At 39.0% G+C, this 15655-nt stretch overlaps 2 protein-coding genes across 16 annotated transcripts in view; one reads left to right on the top strand and one right to left on the bottom strand.

Annotated features, from left to right (window-relative positions):
- The window catches only part of EML5 (EMAP like 5), a 170793-nt gene extending 155660 nt beyond the window's left edge, over positions 1-15133 (top strand). For 4 of the 15 annotated variants that reach the window (XM_049897335.1, XM_049897334.1, XM_049897339.1 and 1 more), the window contains 10 exons: positions 2157-2330; positions 3039-3247; positions 5544-5701; positions 7192-7306; positions 8147-8335; positions 8513-8685; positions 10271-10433; positions 10747-10850; positions 11585-11738; positions 12435-12799. In XM_049897335.1, coding sequence (XP_049753292.1) covers positions 2157-2330; positions 3039-3247; positions 5544-5701; positions 7192-7306; positions 8147-8335; positions 8513-8685; positions 10271-10433; positions 10747-10850; positions 11585-11738; positions 12435-12590 — 1595 coding nt within the window. In that variant the 3' untranslated portion in view covers positions 12591-12799. The other 11 variants (XM_049897337.1, XM_049897336.1, XR_007518849.1 and 8 more) reach the window with 10 other exon arrangements.
- The window catches only part of ZC3H14 (zinc finger CCCH-type containing 14), a 56166-nt gene continuing 51496 nt past the window's right edge, over positions 10986-15655 (bottom strand). The window contains exon 18 of the transcript XR_007518850.1: positions 10986-11066. The gene's annotated coding sequence lies outside the window, so the exon portion shown is untranslated. The remainder of the gene's footprint in view (positions 11067-15655) is intronic.

The raw sequence follows: 15655 nt of genomic DNA, 5'->3' as shown, positions 1-15655 counted from the left end.
GCAGAATTGTCTTAAATATTCACTTTTTTAGTGTAGTTCATGAAACATGTACAATGCAAAGCTATGACTTTTAAATTTAGAAAATACAGGGAACTGGGAGAATTTTTTCAGCAGCAAAAACAGGCTACACTAAATGAATAACAACGAATAAATATTTTTAAAAGGTCAGCAATTTTATTTATTTCTCCTATGAAATCCTGTTTTTTAAAACAAACAACATGAACTTAGTTTTTTACCAGAAAGCTGTCTATATGTTTGACAATTTCTTTTGTTGATCTGTTCCAGTGATTTTCCACCTACTGCCTTTCTCAATTGTTTCCACTTTTCATCTCTCCCGTTACCATTAATCCGGAATATACTATGGCTTAGTAGTTTTATTGTGTAATATTCATATAGTCCGCCAAAGACGACATTCAGGCAGCTAACAGACACATGAGGAAATGCCCGTGATCACTGCCATTAGAGAAATGCAAATCAAAACTGCAACGAGATACTACCTCACCTGGACATTACTGGCATAAACCACAAAAACAGAAAATAATGTTGGAGAGGCTGCAGGGAGATTGGAACTCTTATGCACTGCTGGTGGGAATGCAAAATGGTACAAACATTTTGGAAAACGATATGGCATTTCTTTAAAAAGCTAGAAATAGAAATACCATATGATCCAGCAATACCACTCCTAGGAATAGATCCTGGAGGAATAAGAGCTGCCGTACGAATAGACATGTTCACATCTATGTTCATTGCAGCATTATTCACAATAGCAAAAAGAGGGAAACAACCTAGATGCCCATCAACAGATGAATGGATAAACAAACTATGGTATGTACACACAATGGAATACTACACAATGGTAAAGAACAATGATGAATCTGTGAAACATCTCACAACATGGATGAATCTGGAAGGCATTATGTGGAATGAAATAAGTCAATTACAAAAGGCCAAATACTATATGAGATCACTATTATAAAAACTCATGAAAAGGTTTATACACAGAAAGAAACAATCTTTGGTGGCTACAAAGGAGGGGAGGCATGAATGGGGAGGGAAAACATTAACTAGACAATAGATAAGGGGTAACTTGGTGAAGGGTTAGACAGTACGCAGTACTGGGGAAGTCAGCACAACTTGACCCAAGGCAAAGTCAAAGAAGCTTCATAGACACATCCAGACTCCCTGAGGGACCGAACTACTGGGCTGAGTGCTGGGGATCATGGTCTTGGGGGACATCTAGCTCAATTAGCATAACATAGTTTATAAAGAAAATGTTCTACATCCTGCCTTGGTGCATGGTGTCTGGGGTCTTAAAAGCTTGTGAGCAACCATCTAAGATATTCCACTGGTCCCACCCATCTGGAGCAAGGGAGGATGCAGAAAATCAGAGACACAAGGGCAAAACTGGTCCAAAGGACTAATGGACCACAGCCTCCACAGACTGAGTCCAGCACAACTAGATGGTGCCCAGCTACCACCAACTGCTCTGACAGGGATCAGACAGAGCTGGAGAAAAATGTAGAACAAAATTCAAACTTACAAAAACAGACTGAACTTACTGGTCTGACAGATACTTGGACTCTGGGCCCAGACACCCTTTTAACTCAGTACTGAAGTCAACTCCTGAGGTTTACTCTTCGGCCAAAAATTAGACAGGCCCATAAAACAATAATACACATAGCTCAACTGTGAATACGAGACTAAATGGGCACACCAGCCCGGGGCAAGGACGAAAAGGCAGGAAGGGACAGGAAAGCTGGATGAATGGAAATGGGGAACCCCAGGACGAGAAGGGGAGAGTGTTGATAAGTCGTGGGACAAAACATGTGTATTGTTTAATGAGAAATTAGTTTGCTCTGCAAACCTTCATCTAAAGCACAATAAAAAAATTGTACAGTTTGCCGTGTAGTTACATAAAGGGTAAAAATGTATATAAACGTGTTATTTTTGAGGAGTTGTTTGAAGATGTGATTGACTCATTTGCTTGTTTTTTCCCAAAAACACAATTTAGAACATAGTCTTAAGGAATTGCTCTGTATTAAGTACATAGCCTTCCTTTGGTATGTAGTTTTCTGTGTTTCAGAGATGAGTATACGTCAGCTTTAGAAATGGAAACATTTCTAACAGGTGTATTACAACTTTTGGACTTTATTTAGCTACAGCCCCTTCTATCCACATCTGGGATGCAGTGAACAAGCAGACTTTGTCTATACTAAGATGCTACCATTCAAAGGGCGTGTGTTCTGTCAGCTTCAGCGCTACTGGCAAATTATTGCTGTCTGTGGGACTAGACCCAGAACATACTATTACCATTTGGAGATGGCAGGAAGGTAGGATTCTTTTTTCTTTGTGGTTTTTAAAAATAAGAATACCAGGGTAATAGTAATGCTGTATTTAATACTTGCCTGAACTTGAGGAGTGAAACCATTATTCACTACTGTGAGCATGGACCATTTGAAAACTCCAGGGAAAATGTAAGCTCACAAAACAGATTAATGAAAGTTTATCAGTAGTATAAATAATTCACTTCTATTTTTTTTCAGTACTTAAGTGTCTTTGCTAACTACTAATTTGATTTGTTAGGGAGGATCTTAACCAAGAATGAAAATGAAGTATATTTTATATGATAAAAACCAAAACCAGACTTTTTGCCGTTGAATTAATTTCAACTCATAGCAACCAGAAGATAAATAGGTTAATATTATTTAACATGCTTTAGACAAAATATTTTCATGAAATGAAGTTCATGGAGCTACATAGGAAAAATTAAATAAATAAATAAGGTTCCTAAAATCAAAAATGGCCCTTAAATGGTAATGAAGCTTTCCAAAAGTATACACATCACTTGTGAAGATAGTGAAAAGGACCCTCTACACAAGTAACCGTACATCATGTGATTGCTAGGTCGCAGGGCAAGGGACAGCACCTTCATCTTCTCATAAGCATTTGTGTTTTTGAACTACGTATTTTAAATAGCTATTTGATCTTGTAAAAATTAGCTTGGTTCTACTAATCTAGATCATTATCTTCTTTATCAGGTGACAAAATTGCCAACAGAGCTGGTCACAACCAACGTATTTTTGTGGCAGAATTCAGACCAGATTCAGATACGCAGTTTGTGTCTGTGGGAGTGAAACATGTGAAGTTCTGGACCCTGGCCGGCAGGGCTCTTCTGAGCAAAAAAGGGCTCCTGAGCACCCTGGATGATGTCCGCATGCAGACCATGCTCGCTGTAGCGTTTGGTGCAGTATGTCTCTCCAGATGCCTGTGGTGGTGTAACTTGGAATGGCACGAACTACTTTGGGTGTTCCTGCCTTTGATAGATTAGCATCAGGGTGGTTTATATGCCACTGTTAGCTGCTATTCATTACATATGTTCTGGTTACACATGTCTTTCAAACATCTGATACTGTCAAAATCAGGGAGTGAGAAGGAGAGTTCATGAGAGGGGAGAAGGATTATGATGAAACATGAGTCCTTGGGCCATTACGATTCCAAAAGCCTTCATTAATCTTGTAATTATCACCCTAAATGTCCTAATATTTCTTCCTTCCTAGTAGTTTCTCAGCGTCCTATTTGTCAGAGTAAAAGAAAAGTAAATCAAAAAAACAAGATTTTCAAGTGATTTAAGGTGGTATTTGTATTTAGGCTTGTCTTTGCTTTCTGTCACCGTAATGCATTGCTTCTGTAATTCCCCGGAAGACTGAAGTAGACAAAAGGAGATTATCTGACTCACAGGAAGAAGGAAGTAGAAAAAAGGAGAGCGCAGCAATTCCTGGTCTGGACAGAAGAGGGTTCAGGAGCCCTCTCCTGGCTTTGTCCCAGCCCCACCTAATCTGCCTGTGGTTTTCCAGTCCACAACCCTTCCCCTTAATACTTGCCTTGGCTAGGGCTTATAAATCCTCTAGCGCATCCAAAAACTACATGGATTATTCTTCTTAGAGCATTTATACAGTATTTGGAAACCCTGGTGGCGTACTGGTTAAGCGCTACGGCAGCAAACCAAAGGGTTGGCAGTTCAAATCTGCCAGGCGCTCCTTGGAAACTATGGGGCAGTTCTACTCTGTCCTATAGGGTCGATATGAGTCAGAATCGACTCGACGGCACTGGGTATACAGTATTTGAAAGAAGAAAATTAAGATTTTAGAACCTTTCAGTGCACTTAGGTTTTTGAGAAAAAGACCATTGAAAATGTTGGACACACCATGTCAAAGTTCGGTTGAACATGCTGGGGATTCTTACTACAAAACTAGTAACTCCTTTGCAGATCACATGTTTCTGGCATTTAATTTGTCCACGTAGATTAACTTTCTTCACCTATAACATTCCTTATGTAGGCAATTGCCCGTTCCCAAAAGAAAATAAAATTGAAGATTAAAGATTTAGTCATCATTGCCTGTTATGTATGAAGCAACAGTGAGGTCAGTGAGAATGTTTGCTACAGGATATAGCAAGGTGGCTTTATGGTCAGTTTAAGTATTTTCGAGCTCTGTTTATGTTAAAAAAAAAAAAAAAAGCTAAGGGCTGTGAAAAAAAGCAAAGGCAGTAAAATCCTGGTTTCTGCACCTAAAGCATTTACATTCTCATCGTAGACTGAGGCGTGAATTAATGATGGTGCCTAGTGACAAGTCAGTGTTATGCAAATATGAGATATGAGGAACAGTCATAAATGCCAGAAAAATTGGAAGCTAACATTAGATTGGTGTAGAGAGCTCTATCTAGTATTCTCAGACAGACAGGAGGAAAGGAAAATCTCAGTTTATGGTTTTCATTGTAATTTCCATTCTTATTGGTCTTTCCATATTGTTTTTGTGAAAGAAAGATCTTATACTACTTGCTCTAAAAATGAAGTTAAAATGGGATGAAAATAGCATGTGATGCAGGATTTGATTTCCCAGTGTCTGCGTACATGAACTAAGTCAGGATTACAATTCTCAGGGTGATCTAGAGCAATTATTAAACTTTCGGACCTTAACAAATCAATCTTATTCTGGATTGTTTGATTGAAGGAATACATTAACTTTTGCTATTTTAAGAAATCACGGCAGGTGTTAATTTCGTATATAACTGCATGACTTAGTGAAATCCGAAACACTCCCGCAACTTTCCTATAGGTAACGGTTTCACTTTCTATGAGAAAATAATAAAAAGTTATCTTCACTTCCTATCCTTTTCACTCTCAGTAACTAATGAGAGTCTCTATATTTCTTGGAGGGAAGCAATCCAAAGGAACAATATAAACTAGGATTATAGTACTTTAGGATTGGAAGGACCCGAGAGACTCAACTCCCTCATTTTTCACATGAAAACTCAGATTCCCATAGAGGTTGAAAGTCTTGACCAAGGTTATTCCGTCTGGTACTGCGCAGTAGAACTGGAAAGGGAAGCGGGTCTGGCAAAGCTGAGCCTCAAGTTCAGGTTCTCCCACCTTCCCTGCTCTTTGTGTCAAAGGTGAGACAGGGTTACACGTAGAGAATTAACATCTGTTTGAACTCTGTTTGAACTTTTGATGAGTTTATCTCCCCCTCCCCACTCCTTTTCAGAATAACTTGACGTTTACAGGTACCATCAGTGGTGATGTCTGTGTGTGGAAAGATCACATATTGTGTCGAATCGTGGCCAGAGCTCACAACGGGCCTGTGTTTGCCATGTACACCACCCTGCGAGACGGACTCATTGTGACTGGTGGCAAAGAAAGGCCGTGAGTCCTCTTTCTTTTCACAGCCTCACTGTGTGTGTACGCATTTGTGATCTACCTGAGGTTTGCCGTTAGTATTCTAGTTACCTCTAGGCTACAGCAGTCATCCTCTTCTCTGACTTTCCTTCTGATACGCAGCTTTTTTGCCTTTTATGTGCCTTCTGTTGCTTCTTATTTCTGGTCTTCATTTGCTTCCAGGTTTTCTCTAATTATAGCTAAACCTCAACTCTACCTGTCCTGAGCGTGGACAGGCAGTTGTCCTGCAGGTCAAGACTTGATTTTCTTAATGTCTGTATATATGCCTGTGTAAGTATTTGCTGAGTAATAGGGGAACCACCTGAGCATCGAACCCAGACTGCATCTTAACTGTCTTTTTTGTTGAAACTGATAGGAAGTCATTTTGTTCAGAATGACAGATACTGCTGCATTAGAAAAGGATGTTGTGGTTAGGTGCCACTGAGTCAGTTCCAAGTCATAGTGACCCTACAGGACAGAGAAGAACTGCCCCATGGGGTTTCCAAGGAGCTGCTGGTGAATCTGAACTGCTGACCTTTTGGTTAGCAGCCAAGCTCTTAACCACTGAGCCAGCAGGGCTCCAAGAAAAGGATAAGCAGGTGCTGAAGACAAGCTTTGCCTTGTTTGCTTTTGCTTGAGGCAAACTGTTAAATTATATGATAAAAGACCTCAAAAGTTAAGTCTGTGGAGAAGCCTTTTTCTGAGTGATTTTCAAATCTCCCAACAGTAACTGGTACCTGTAAGTGATTTCCCACTGACACAGGCAGGTGCGTGTTAAAAAGTGATAGGGAAGTGATGAAGTAGTAGTCAGTACAGTTCAATACACGACTGAAAGAACTCACATATATTAGTTCAACCCGGCTGCAGCTTTTGCCTTCGACATAGTGGCAGAGTGTAGTATGGTACATGGACATGTTTTTTTTTCTCGAAGACTAGCAGTGCATTGAACAGGAAGTGAAGGAGTGTTTTTATTCAGTTGTCTCAAGAGAAAAATCCTAAGTGGGCTAGATTTTACCTTTTGCGTAGTATCCAAACAGTTTCCCCTTCTGTCGTCTCATCTTGGTCATTCCTACTCACTAGTAGCCTGCTAAACTTTTCCAGTAAGTGATTTTCCTCTGTACACTGTCATAGTATCTGTGATCCTATTATCTAGCCTTCCGTTTCCATTCTCCCTTTAATGTTAAAAATCATTTTGTACATTTCCTCCATCAAGAATTGAGATAAAAATGGACAGAATAATTGTGTTTATGTTCATGTCAAAAAAACTTTTCACACTATAAAATTTGCTTAAGCTGAAAGCTTGACTGCCATACAGTATATCTTAAAATTGCCATAGAGAGCTTAGGATATTAGAAGCAAATTACAAGTTTCAGAGTCTTTTTTAGTTATTTTGCTTATAGTTTAGTGTTTATAATGAAAAATTATTGTTAATAAGCAATAATAAATTCCTATTTTGGTTTGGGTTGTTCTTTCCTTAGGTCAAAAGAAGGAGGAGCAGTTAAATTGTGGGATCAGGAATTGAGGCGATGCCGTGCCTTCAGGCTTGAGACAGGACAAGTCACAGATTGTGTTCGTTCTGTGTGCAGAGGCAAAGTAAGATGTGTTCCTGGAGCGCACATCATGCAGCGGAAAACGGCGGTTATGACTGTGGTTCTCTCGCCCTTTGCAGCTGCTGAATACTCAATGTGAATTTCTTAGGAGGGATTTGCTTGCCAGTTTTACTCTGCCTTTTCCCTGCTGCTCTCCTTACAGTTCCACTGTTGGCACGCACATATGAAAGCCTTTGCACCGTGCAGTGCCTAGAATAGGAAGCTATTCTCACCTTTTCTAAACACCTGGATTTGAAGCCACACATTTTCTTGAATCCGCTAACTCAGCTATGATAGACAGAGTTGCATTTCCTTAGCTGACTCATTTTGAGTAGAGCAGCTGTCTGCATTAAAAAAACAACACATATTCCTATAAAAATGTGGAACATGTATGCATCCCAGTAAGTGTATTTGTAAGTTAGATACATTATCTTCAGTCTGTATATTAAATAGAAGCTTTTTTTTTTTTAAGTATAAATAAAAGCCCCAGTATTTTCTTCCTGTAGTCCAAATGCACCTACTCTCTGGAGAGCATAAGATTAAAATATCCTAGTCAAAGTCAAAACTTCGCTTACTGCAGCTAGTGCACTGCCTTAGAGAAAAGCTCTGTCCTTTAGCACAGACTGTAACATGCCACCAAGCCAGCGCTCCCACAGGTGTGTACCTTAGCCACAGACGTTTGCATGAGCAAATGGTGAGCTTGCTGCTAGATAAGTCACAAGACCAGTAAAAAGTATAAAGAACAGCAGAAAGCTCTCTGCAAGTAGAATGGCATCATTCTTATGTGATTAAGACGAGCAGCTACTGTATTACATCAAACGTATTGGTCCCATTTGTGTTTCAGGGCAAGATATTAGTTGGGACAAGAAATGCTGAAATAATTGAAATTGGAGAGAGAAATGCAGCCTGTAATATTTTAGTTAATGGTCATGTGGATGGACCAATCTGGGGACTAGCAACACATCCTTCCAGGGACTTTTTCCTTTCTGCTGCAGAAGATGGGACAGTGAGACTCTGGGATATTGCTGATAAAGTAGGTACAAACTATTTTTTTTAATGTTACAATTTCTAAGAAGGGTAGTAAAAAAAAAAAAAAAATTGTTAGGACTTAGAAGAACTACTTCAGAATTACGTTGAGAATTTTGGGGGGAAGGTGGTTTGTGAGTACCATACTTAATGTAGCTCTTTGACTCTTTTGGTTATTATGCAGAAGATGTTAAACAAAGTGAATTTGGGACATGCTGCCCGTACTGTGTGTTACAGCCCTGAAGGAGACATGGTGGCCATTGGAATGAAAAATGGAGAATTTATTATTTTACTAGTGAGCTCTCTAAAAATATGGGGAAAGAAGAGAGACAGACGATGTGCCCTCCATGATATCAGGTCAGTCAACAAAGGGAACAGCATTTCCAGTATATATTTACATGACCCAGCATGCATTTGAAAAATTGTCCTTAGCTACACCTTCAAAAACAGTCCCAAGTTCCTGCAGCATTTTATCACATCATAAATTGTACACTGAAATATGGCTGTTTATATACTAGTTTACTTGGTAAGTTATAAGTCCACTGGGCACCACCACAGTGTCTAATACAAGCACTTAGGGAATGTTGGGTGCTAAGTGTCACACCAGACACGTCCACTAAGTTCATCTTGTCAGGAACTATCTGCCACTATAATAGCGAAGAGTCATTTGCCTGTCAGTTGTCAACCTGGAAAACTGAAATTCTACCCTCAAATATATCCTTAATAATGCTTATTATTCCCTTAATCATCTCAAATTGAGAATATATAGTTCATTCAGCACACATTGAACATCTGCTGTGTCCCAGAATCTGAGTTAATATGAAACTTTCTTAAACCCGTATTTTCCATTAAGCATAGTTTAATAGTGGCTGCCACTTCCTGAACACTGCTGTGCGACCTGTAGATCATTAACCCAGGTCTGTCGAAAGCTTGTACTCTTTTCATATCAGTAAACACTCCTTAGAAATGAAACCTTACTCAGAACCTCAAGATATTAAACAGTAACTGCGGGCTTTCCTTAGCCCTCCACACGTCCCTAAGGCACCACAAAACTCAGGGAACATTTTCAAAAGACTGAATTGTCCCATCCATACTCCCTCCCGTGATTGCGAGGTGAAATAGTACTTTGTCTTTTAAGAAATGTTTCCCAAGCTTCGAGTAGTGTCACTTTGTTCTAATTTCCTGAGGTGTGTTAAGCCAGTCTGTTTTTTGCTATTAAGATGTCATCTTTCCAGATGAAAGAATCCTATTTTAGTGAATTATCAAATTTGGTTATGTAATTGTTAGTGGTTTAAAAAAAAATTTTTTTTTTTAATGACTTGTCAGGTGCTGCTGAGTTGGCTCCAACTCATAGCGACCGTGTGTACAACAGAATGAAACACTGCCCGGTCCTGTGCCATCCTCATGATCATTGCTATGCTTGAGCCCATTTTTGCAGCCCTTGTGTCAGTCCATCTCACTGAGGGTCTTCCTCTTTTTTGCTGACCTTCTACTTTACCCAGCACCATGTCCTCCATGGACAGATCCCTCCTGATAAGATGTTCAAAGTATGTGAGATGTAGTCTCAACATCCTTGCTCCTCAGGAGCATTCTGGCAGTACTTCATCCAAGACAGATTTGTTCGTTCGTTTGGCAGTCCATAGTGTGCATATTCAGTATTCTTCGCCAGCACCACAATTCTAAGGCATCAGCTCTTCTTTGGTCTTATGACTTGAGAGATGAGAATTCAGGAAACATTTAAAGTAAAATAGAAAGGCTTTCTTGTTTCATGTAACACAGATGAACCTCTGTATCAGTTGTGTCTTACCAGGTAAATTTATATAAGTTTGAGGCCATATCACTAATTTTCAAGAGCTAGAAAGGAAGCCACTGGTCTTACATATACAATTACACTAATTTGTGTGGTCTCACACACCTTTTACATGTTTTGTTCCATATCCAGATTTAGTCCAGATTCCCGATATCTGGCAGTGGGTTCCAGTGAGAACTCAGTGGATTTTTATGACCTGACACTGGGGCCCACCCTTAACAGAATCAGCTACTGCAAAGACATCCCAAGCTTTGTCATTCAAATGGACTTCTCTGCAGATAGCAGGTATCTCCAGGTACAGTACCAGTACTACCGGCCCAATTTACAAAGGTGGTTCTGCTTTCACATTTCCTGCCGTGAACGCATTTCAAGCTCCTGAGTTCCAGAGCTTCTGAACGCTTACATTTATTGACTGTTCATTATTTTGGCATTAATTCTGTAATATCCCATTCTTCCCAGTAATATCTCATTTTTAGATCTCGGTAGTGATCTTTGCATTAACAATGTTAGAAATGTAAATCAAGTAGCATTTTGCTCGCACACAATAAACCTCTTGTGGATTTTACCTCACATAATGGAGTTCTTGTCCCATTTTATTATGATGAAAGGTCTCCACTGGTTGCTATAAACGGCATGTCTATGAAGTGCCTTCAGGAAAACATCTTTTGGATCAGGCTGCCATTGACAGAATTACTTGGGCTACGTGGACTAGGTAAACACTTCATATGTTCAGAAAGGAAGAACTGAGGGCAGCTGGGAAGACTGGAAAATCCTATTTCTCAGCAGTTAGAGCCATCCCAGTAGGGAATAGTACTTGAGTCTCAGGCTTTTGTTACAATACTTTGAATTCTTCCTAGGAAGAGAATAATGGTTTGTGCATGCTGGGGTCCTTTCTGATTGGCCATTCCATGCTATCTGGGTGTGCTACCTTTTAAAAGAAAGGAAATCAAAGTTAGACTTTAAAGATATCTGGATATTTTCCTTGACACAAGGCTTAATAACAGGCAATAAAAATATATGTGGTGCTATTAGGCAACTATTATTTTTCTATCTAAAGGAATGCTATCTGAAGCTATTAGATGGAAGCTTAAAAATTTGTTCAGATTAGCTAAGACAGGTAACCATGAGCATCCACTTTTAATCAATGAAAGTGAAAAATGCTATCAAATTCCCATAACCTAAGCATCAGTTTTAATTTAAAAAATAGTTGGTATCCATTTTTGTGAAGTATTTATTGAATTGTTAAAGGATGATTGTCTATAAGCCCTTTAAATTATAAAATTTCATTAAAGAGGGAGGAGAGGCCTCCCAATGATGCACCTTACTTCCTGTTGTTTTAAATAACATGATTAGTTACTGAAGAGATTAATTGCCAAGAAACTCCCTTTTTTCAATAGAGTAACCTTGTGTTTGCTACAGTTGGTTTTCTTTTATTTCTTCCTCCAGTATTCTGGGAGATGAAGTTTTGGGAATCTGGTCCAGACATGCCGATAGAGCAGACATCAACTGTGCCTGCGTTTCTCATTCAGGAGTCAGCCTTGTAACAGGCGACGATTTTGGCATGGTTAAGTTATTTGACTTCCCATGCCCGGAAAAATTCGTAAGTCTGTGTCTGGTTTAGTATTTCCTATCCTTTTACTCCCAACTGAGATGACTGAGCACGTCAGTACTTTTCCCTCATGAATTGATAGCTAAAAGACGTTGTTTTGTCCTGATTTGAAAATACTTTAAAACTTCTCCTGTATTCCTCCTTTCCAGACTTCCTACTTGTAAACCCATTACCCTGAATTAAAAAGCTATTTGAAATATTCCCTCTCCCTTCCCCCAGTAATACCATCTCTGGAAGTTATCCTAATAAAACTGATTGGCTTTTTGGCAAACATTTAATCAGTGTATTCGCCAAGTTTCACATTCCTCAGAGAAAAACATTTCAGAGTGCCTGGAGACACCTGACTGCCCAAATAACCTGGGTTGTGTTTAGTGCAGATCCATCATTACCTCTGAAAAGCACCATAATCATTAGCTTCAGTCCTAACCCCCTTCTCTCTTCAGAGCCTTTGTGATAAGAGATCATGGCTCATTTATTGATTGTTCACTAATTCTACTTTAATTCTGTAATATCCCATTCTTCTCATTTCCTCCACTTTTTCTAACATACTTTTGTAGTGATCTCTGGCACTCTTAATAATGGTAGAAATAGAAATCAAGTTGTACTTTGCAAGTATGTATAAAGGAACCTTTGGCCTTTTTGTGCATCACATGCCCTGAGCTTTGTTTTTCACTGTTGTTTTTTTAGGCAAAGCACAAAAGGTTCTTCGGTCATTCGCCCCACGTGACTAACATCCGATTTACCAGTGGAGATCGCCATGTTGTCAGTGCTGGAGGTGACGACTGCAGGTTGGTAACTTTCTCAGCCCAAAAAAGGAGCAGGCTGTGTTTTACTGGTTGTTAAGAGATGTAATGTAACTTCTTCTACAACCTGAGTTTATGAGCCAAAGGCAGCATAACCAGGTGGTTACTCTGAGTCCTGTACTATACAAACACAGAATCAAAGAAGCTGAGGGAAAATTCTACACGTGTGATTGGAAAGCTCAATTGAAAATAAAAAACTGTTCTGAAAATCTAGAAATATAATGAACTCACTGCAATTTCTTTCTCTGACTGCAGTTTATTTATCTGGAAATGTATACATACGCCTCACTGAAAAATATGGATGCCGAGAAGATGCCACATAAATTAACAGCCTTGAGAGACCAGAATTAGAGAGAGGAAAAAAACAAACCCTGCTTGGTCAAGTGGTGCTAACCCAAGATTGTAACGGGGGCAAAGTCCCAGAATCACAAAAGAAGACTGATAAGTTCCAAATATTTGCCATTCGCTTTGGCTAACTGTCCATAATTCATACACTGCCAGATAGGTAAATTTTGAGGACGGACTGAATGCATACGTGGTGATACCAGCCAGCCCTTCTTTTCTGGGTAGACTGCCAATTCGGCAGACCTGCCAGGCAGACTTAGGGGGCCACATCTCAACCAACCAACCAACCAAAAGCTTAAAACCCAACTTGGGTATTTTTTTTTTTTTTTTAAGCAAAACTCTGTTTCTTTTCAGCATTCATATTTTATTTTCAAGGTTCATGGTTTAATGAAATATTTTATCCTTGCACTTCCAGAAGGAAACACCCACCATCACCCTAAAAGATCAGTTTTTTAAAGGCAAATATTATTTTCCCTAAGGAAATAGAAGTTTTACTGGAGAATGCAATGCTTCTAAGGCATTAATAAAGCCCTTTTTATAGAGGACACTTCTCTCCTGGCAGTTGTGCATTCAGGAGGAGTAGTATATGATTACTCTGTTTTCATTTTTGAGCCGCTGTCAATCTTTTTATGTTCAAAAGCCATCTCTATAATTGAAAAATTAAAACATGATGGTAGCTTCATTAATGGAAAAGCAGCATGATAAATAACCATTTCCAATGGTGTACAGTTTTTAAAGTTTTAGGCGGCTATCTAACTGGAATACTGAATATATTTGAAGATGTAATCTAATATAAACATTTGCTTAACATGTAAGTGAAAGGTTTAAGTTCACATTTATAAAGTTATACAATTTAGTAACTATTGGAATAAAATTTTTATAGCTTTTTTTTTTCTACTGGAAAACTTTGTTCAGTTAGATGTCTGCCATCCCGTAGATCCCATCCACACTGAATGAATGCAGGTCCGTTTGTGAAGCTTGTCATTAAAATTCCTTTCTGGTATTTTGAGGCTGAACTCTTAGATTCTTACTCCTGTTCACCTTAAATGCTGCCAAAGATCAGTACTAACCATTCAGGAATTTGCTGTTAGTCTATCTGTAGTTTCCTGAAGACTGGAAATTATGTAGACTGCTATTAAAAAATATATTTTTCTAAGTGAAGAAGTTTAAGATGATCTATTGGTCCCGCGTTCATTATCTTTGTAGCATGAAAGACCCCTCCCCTCAGGTTTCTGGAAAGCCAGGTATGTTTGGACAAGACATACTGAAGCCTCCAGACAGCTAATTTCTGTCTCCAGCACTTGTGAACATCAGAAACAAAGACGACTGAATGATATCACAGAAAGCCTGGCCAGTGAGTGAAGCTCATCAGTTCACAGCTCTGAATAGCTGTGTCTGAACTATTAAGGCATCTGGAAGCCTGAAACTTAAGATGACAATCTTTCATTAGTCCTATAAATGGGTTCTCCTAAATTAAGCTGAATTTTAGAATGCATTAATATCAAATTTCCATTCAGTCAATAAATTAAAAATTTCCTAAACCACACTCCCATAAAAAGAAAATTTTCCATTTTTTTGAGGCTCTTAAAGAGTTTTAAATTTTCCTTTTGAGTCACATTTGCCAACTTTTGGCTAAAGAGAAATTCCATTTCCGTTACTGTAGAGGTAGAAACTACACAGAATAAAATTGCTTCTGCTGCGTTTTTGCTCTTCATCATGGCCAACCTGGTTAAGAGCCAGCCTTACTCACTGCCGTAGTCAGTTTCAGGAGTGAAGATCATGAGTAAAGGTCACCCGGTGACTGCCCTGCTTGTACCAGCCACCAACCAAGGGAAGGTTAATCAATGTGATAGGCCATTTAGACTCTGCCCAGAGGATTGTGTACAGTACCTGATTAAGCTCCTGGCTTGGTAACCTGAGCCACTTGCTGGTACATGGAGGGCCAGCTGTTGTCTGTGTATCAATGCATGCCAAAGCACACTGTGCCCTCAGGCACAAGCCGTGGACTGCCACCCACACGCATCCCATCCCTTTTTGTGACCCTTTTTTTATGGTGGTTCATTTTAGACCAAATTATCCAACACAAGTTTTAGAGTCAATCTTAGCTTGCCCATAAACCATAGCAACAGAATGATAACAGTACACTCTTAAATGTGTTTTCTAGTAGTCTGTTAAATAGCAAAAATGATCAGATTTTAACGTTATGTCCTTGACGTAAAATGACTAAAATAAACCACTTAAGCCCTTTTTTTTTCATTTATGTTCTTTATAGTAGAACTCTAAGAATGCAGCTATATACCATGTATAAATAATGAAAAGTCTGAATTTTCAGAAATTTAAAACAAAATTACTTCTGCAAAGACGATAAACACGAATCAATTCAGTAACTCTGGAATGAACAACGCCTTAAGTTCAATGGAATAAACTTTTTTGAATGAAAACAGGATTGTCACTGCACCTAGGCCTAAAGACATAGACAGCTTTATGCTACTGTGTGCTTTGTCTTTCTTCACGTTTCAAGTCTTTCTCTGAGATCAGCACAGCACAGTGCAACTTACGCAATGGTTTAATAACTGGTTAATTCTTTTTTCTTCCGTTGGAAAACCAAATGACCACAAAACTTTTAACTGCTGGCTTTACGCTCTTGAACACAGACTTTCTCTTACACATGTGGTTTTATTATTCCCTGGGTACATGACTACGCAAGTCAATTTTTTTTTTTTTTTAAACAGCACTGATTTAATTTGGTCCTGAGAATGT

This window comes from Elephas maximus, chromosome 10, assembly GCF_024166365.1.
Source record: "Elephas maximus indicus isolate mEleMax1 chromosome 10, mEleMax1 primary haplotype, whole genome shotgun sequence".
Classification (NCBI taxonomy): domain Eukaryota; kingdom Metazoa; phylum Chordata; class Mammalia; order Proboscidea; family Elephantidae; genus Elephas; species Elephas maximus.
This window is presented reverse-complemented; position numbering and strand designations above follow the sequence as displayed.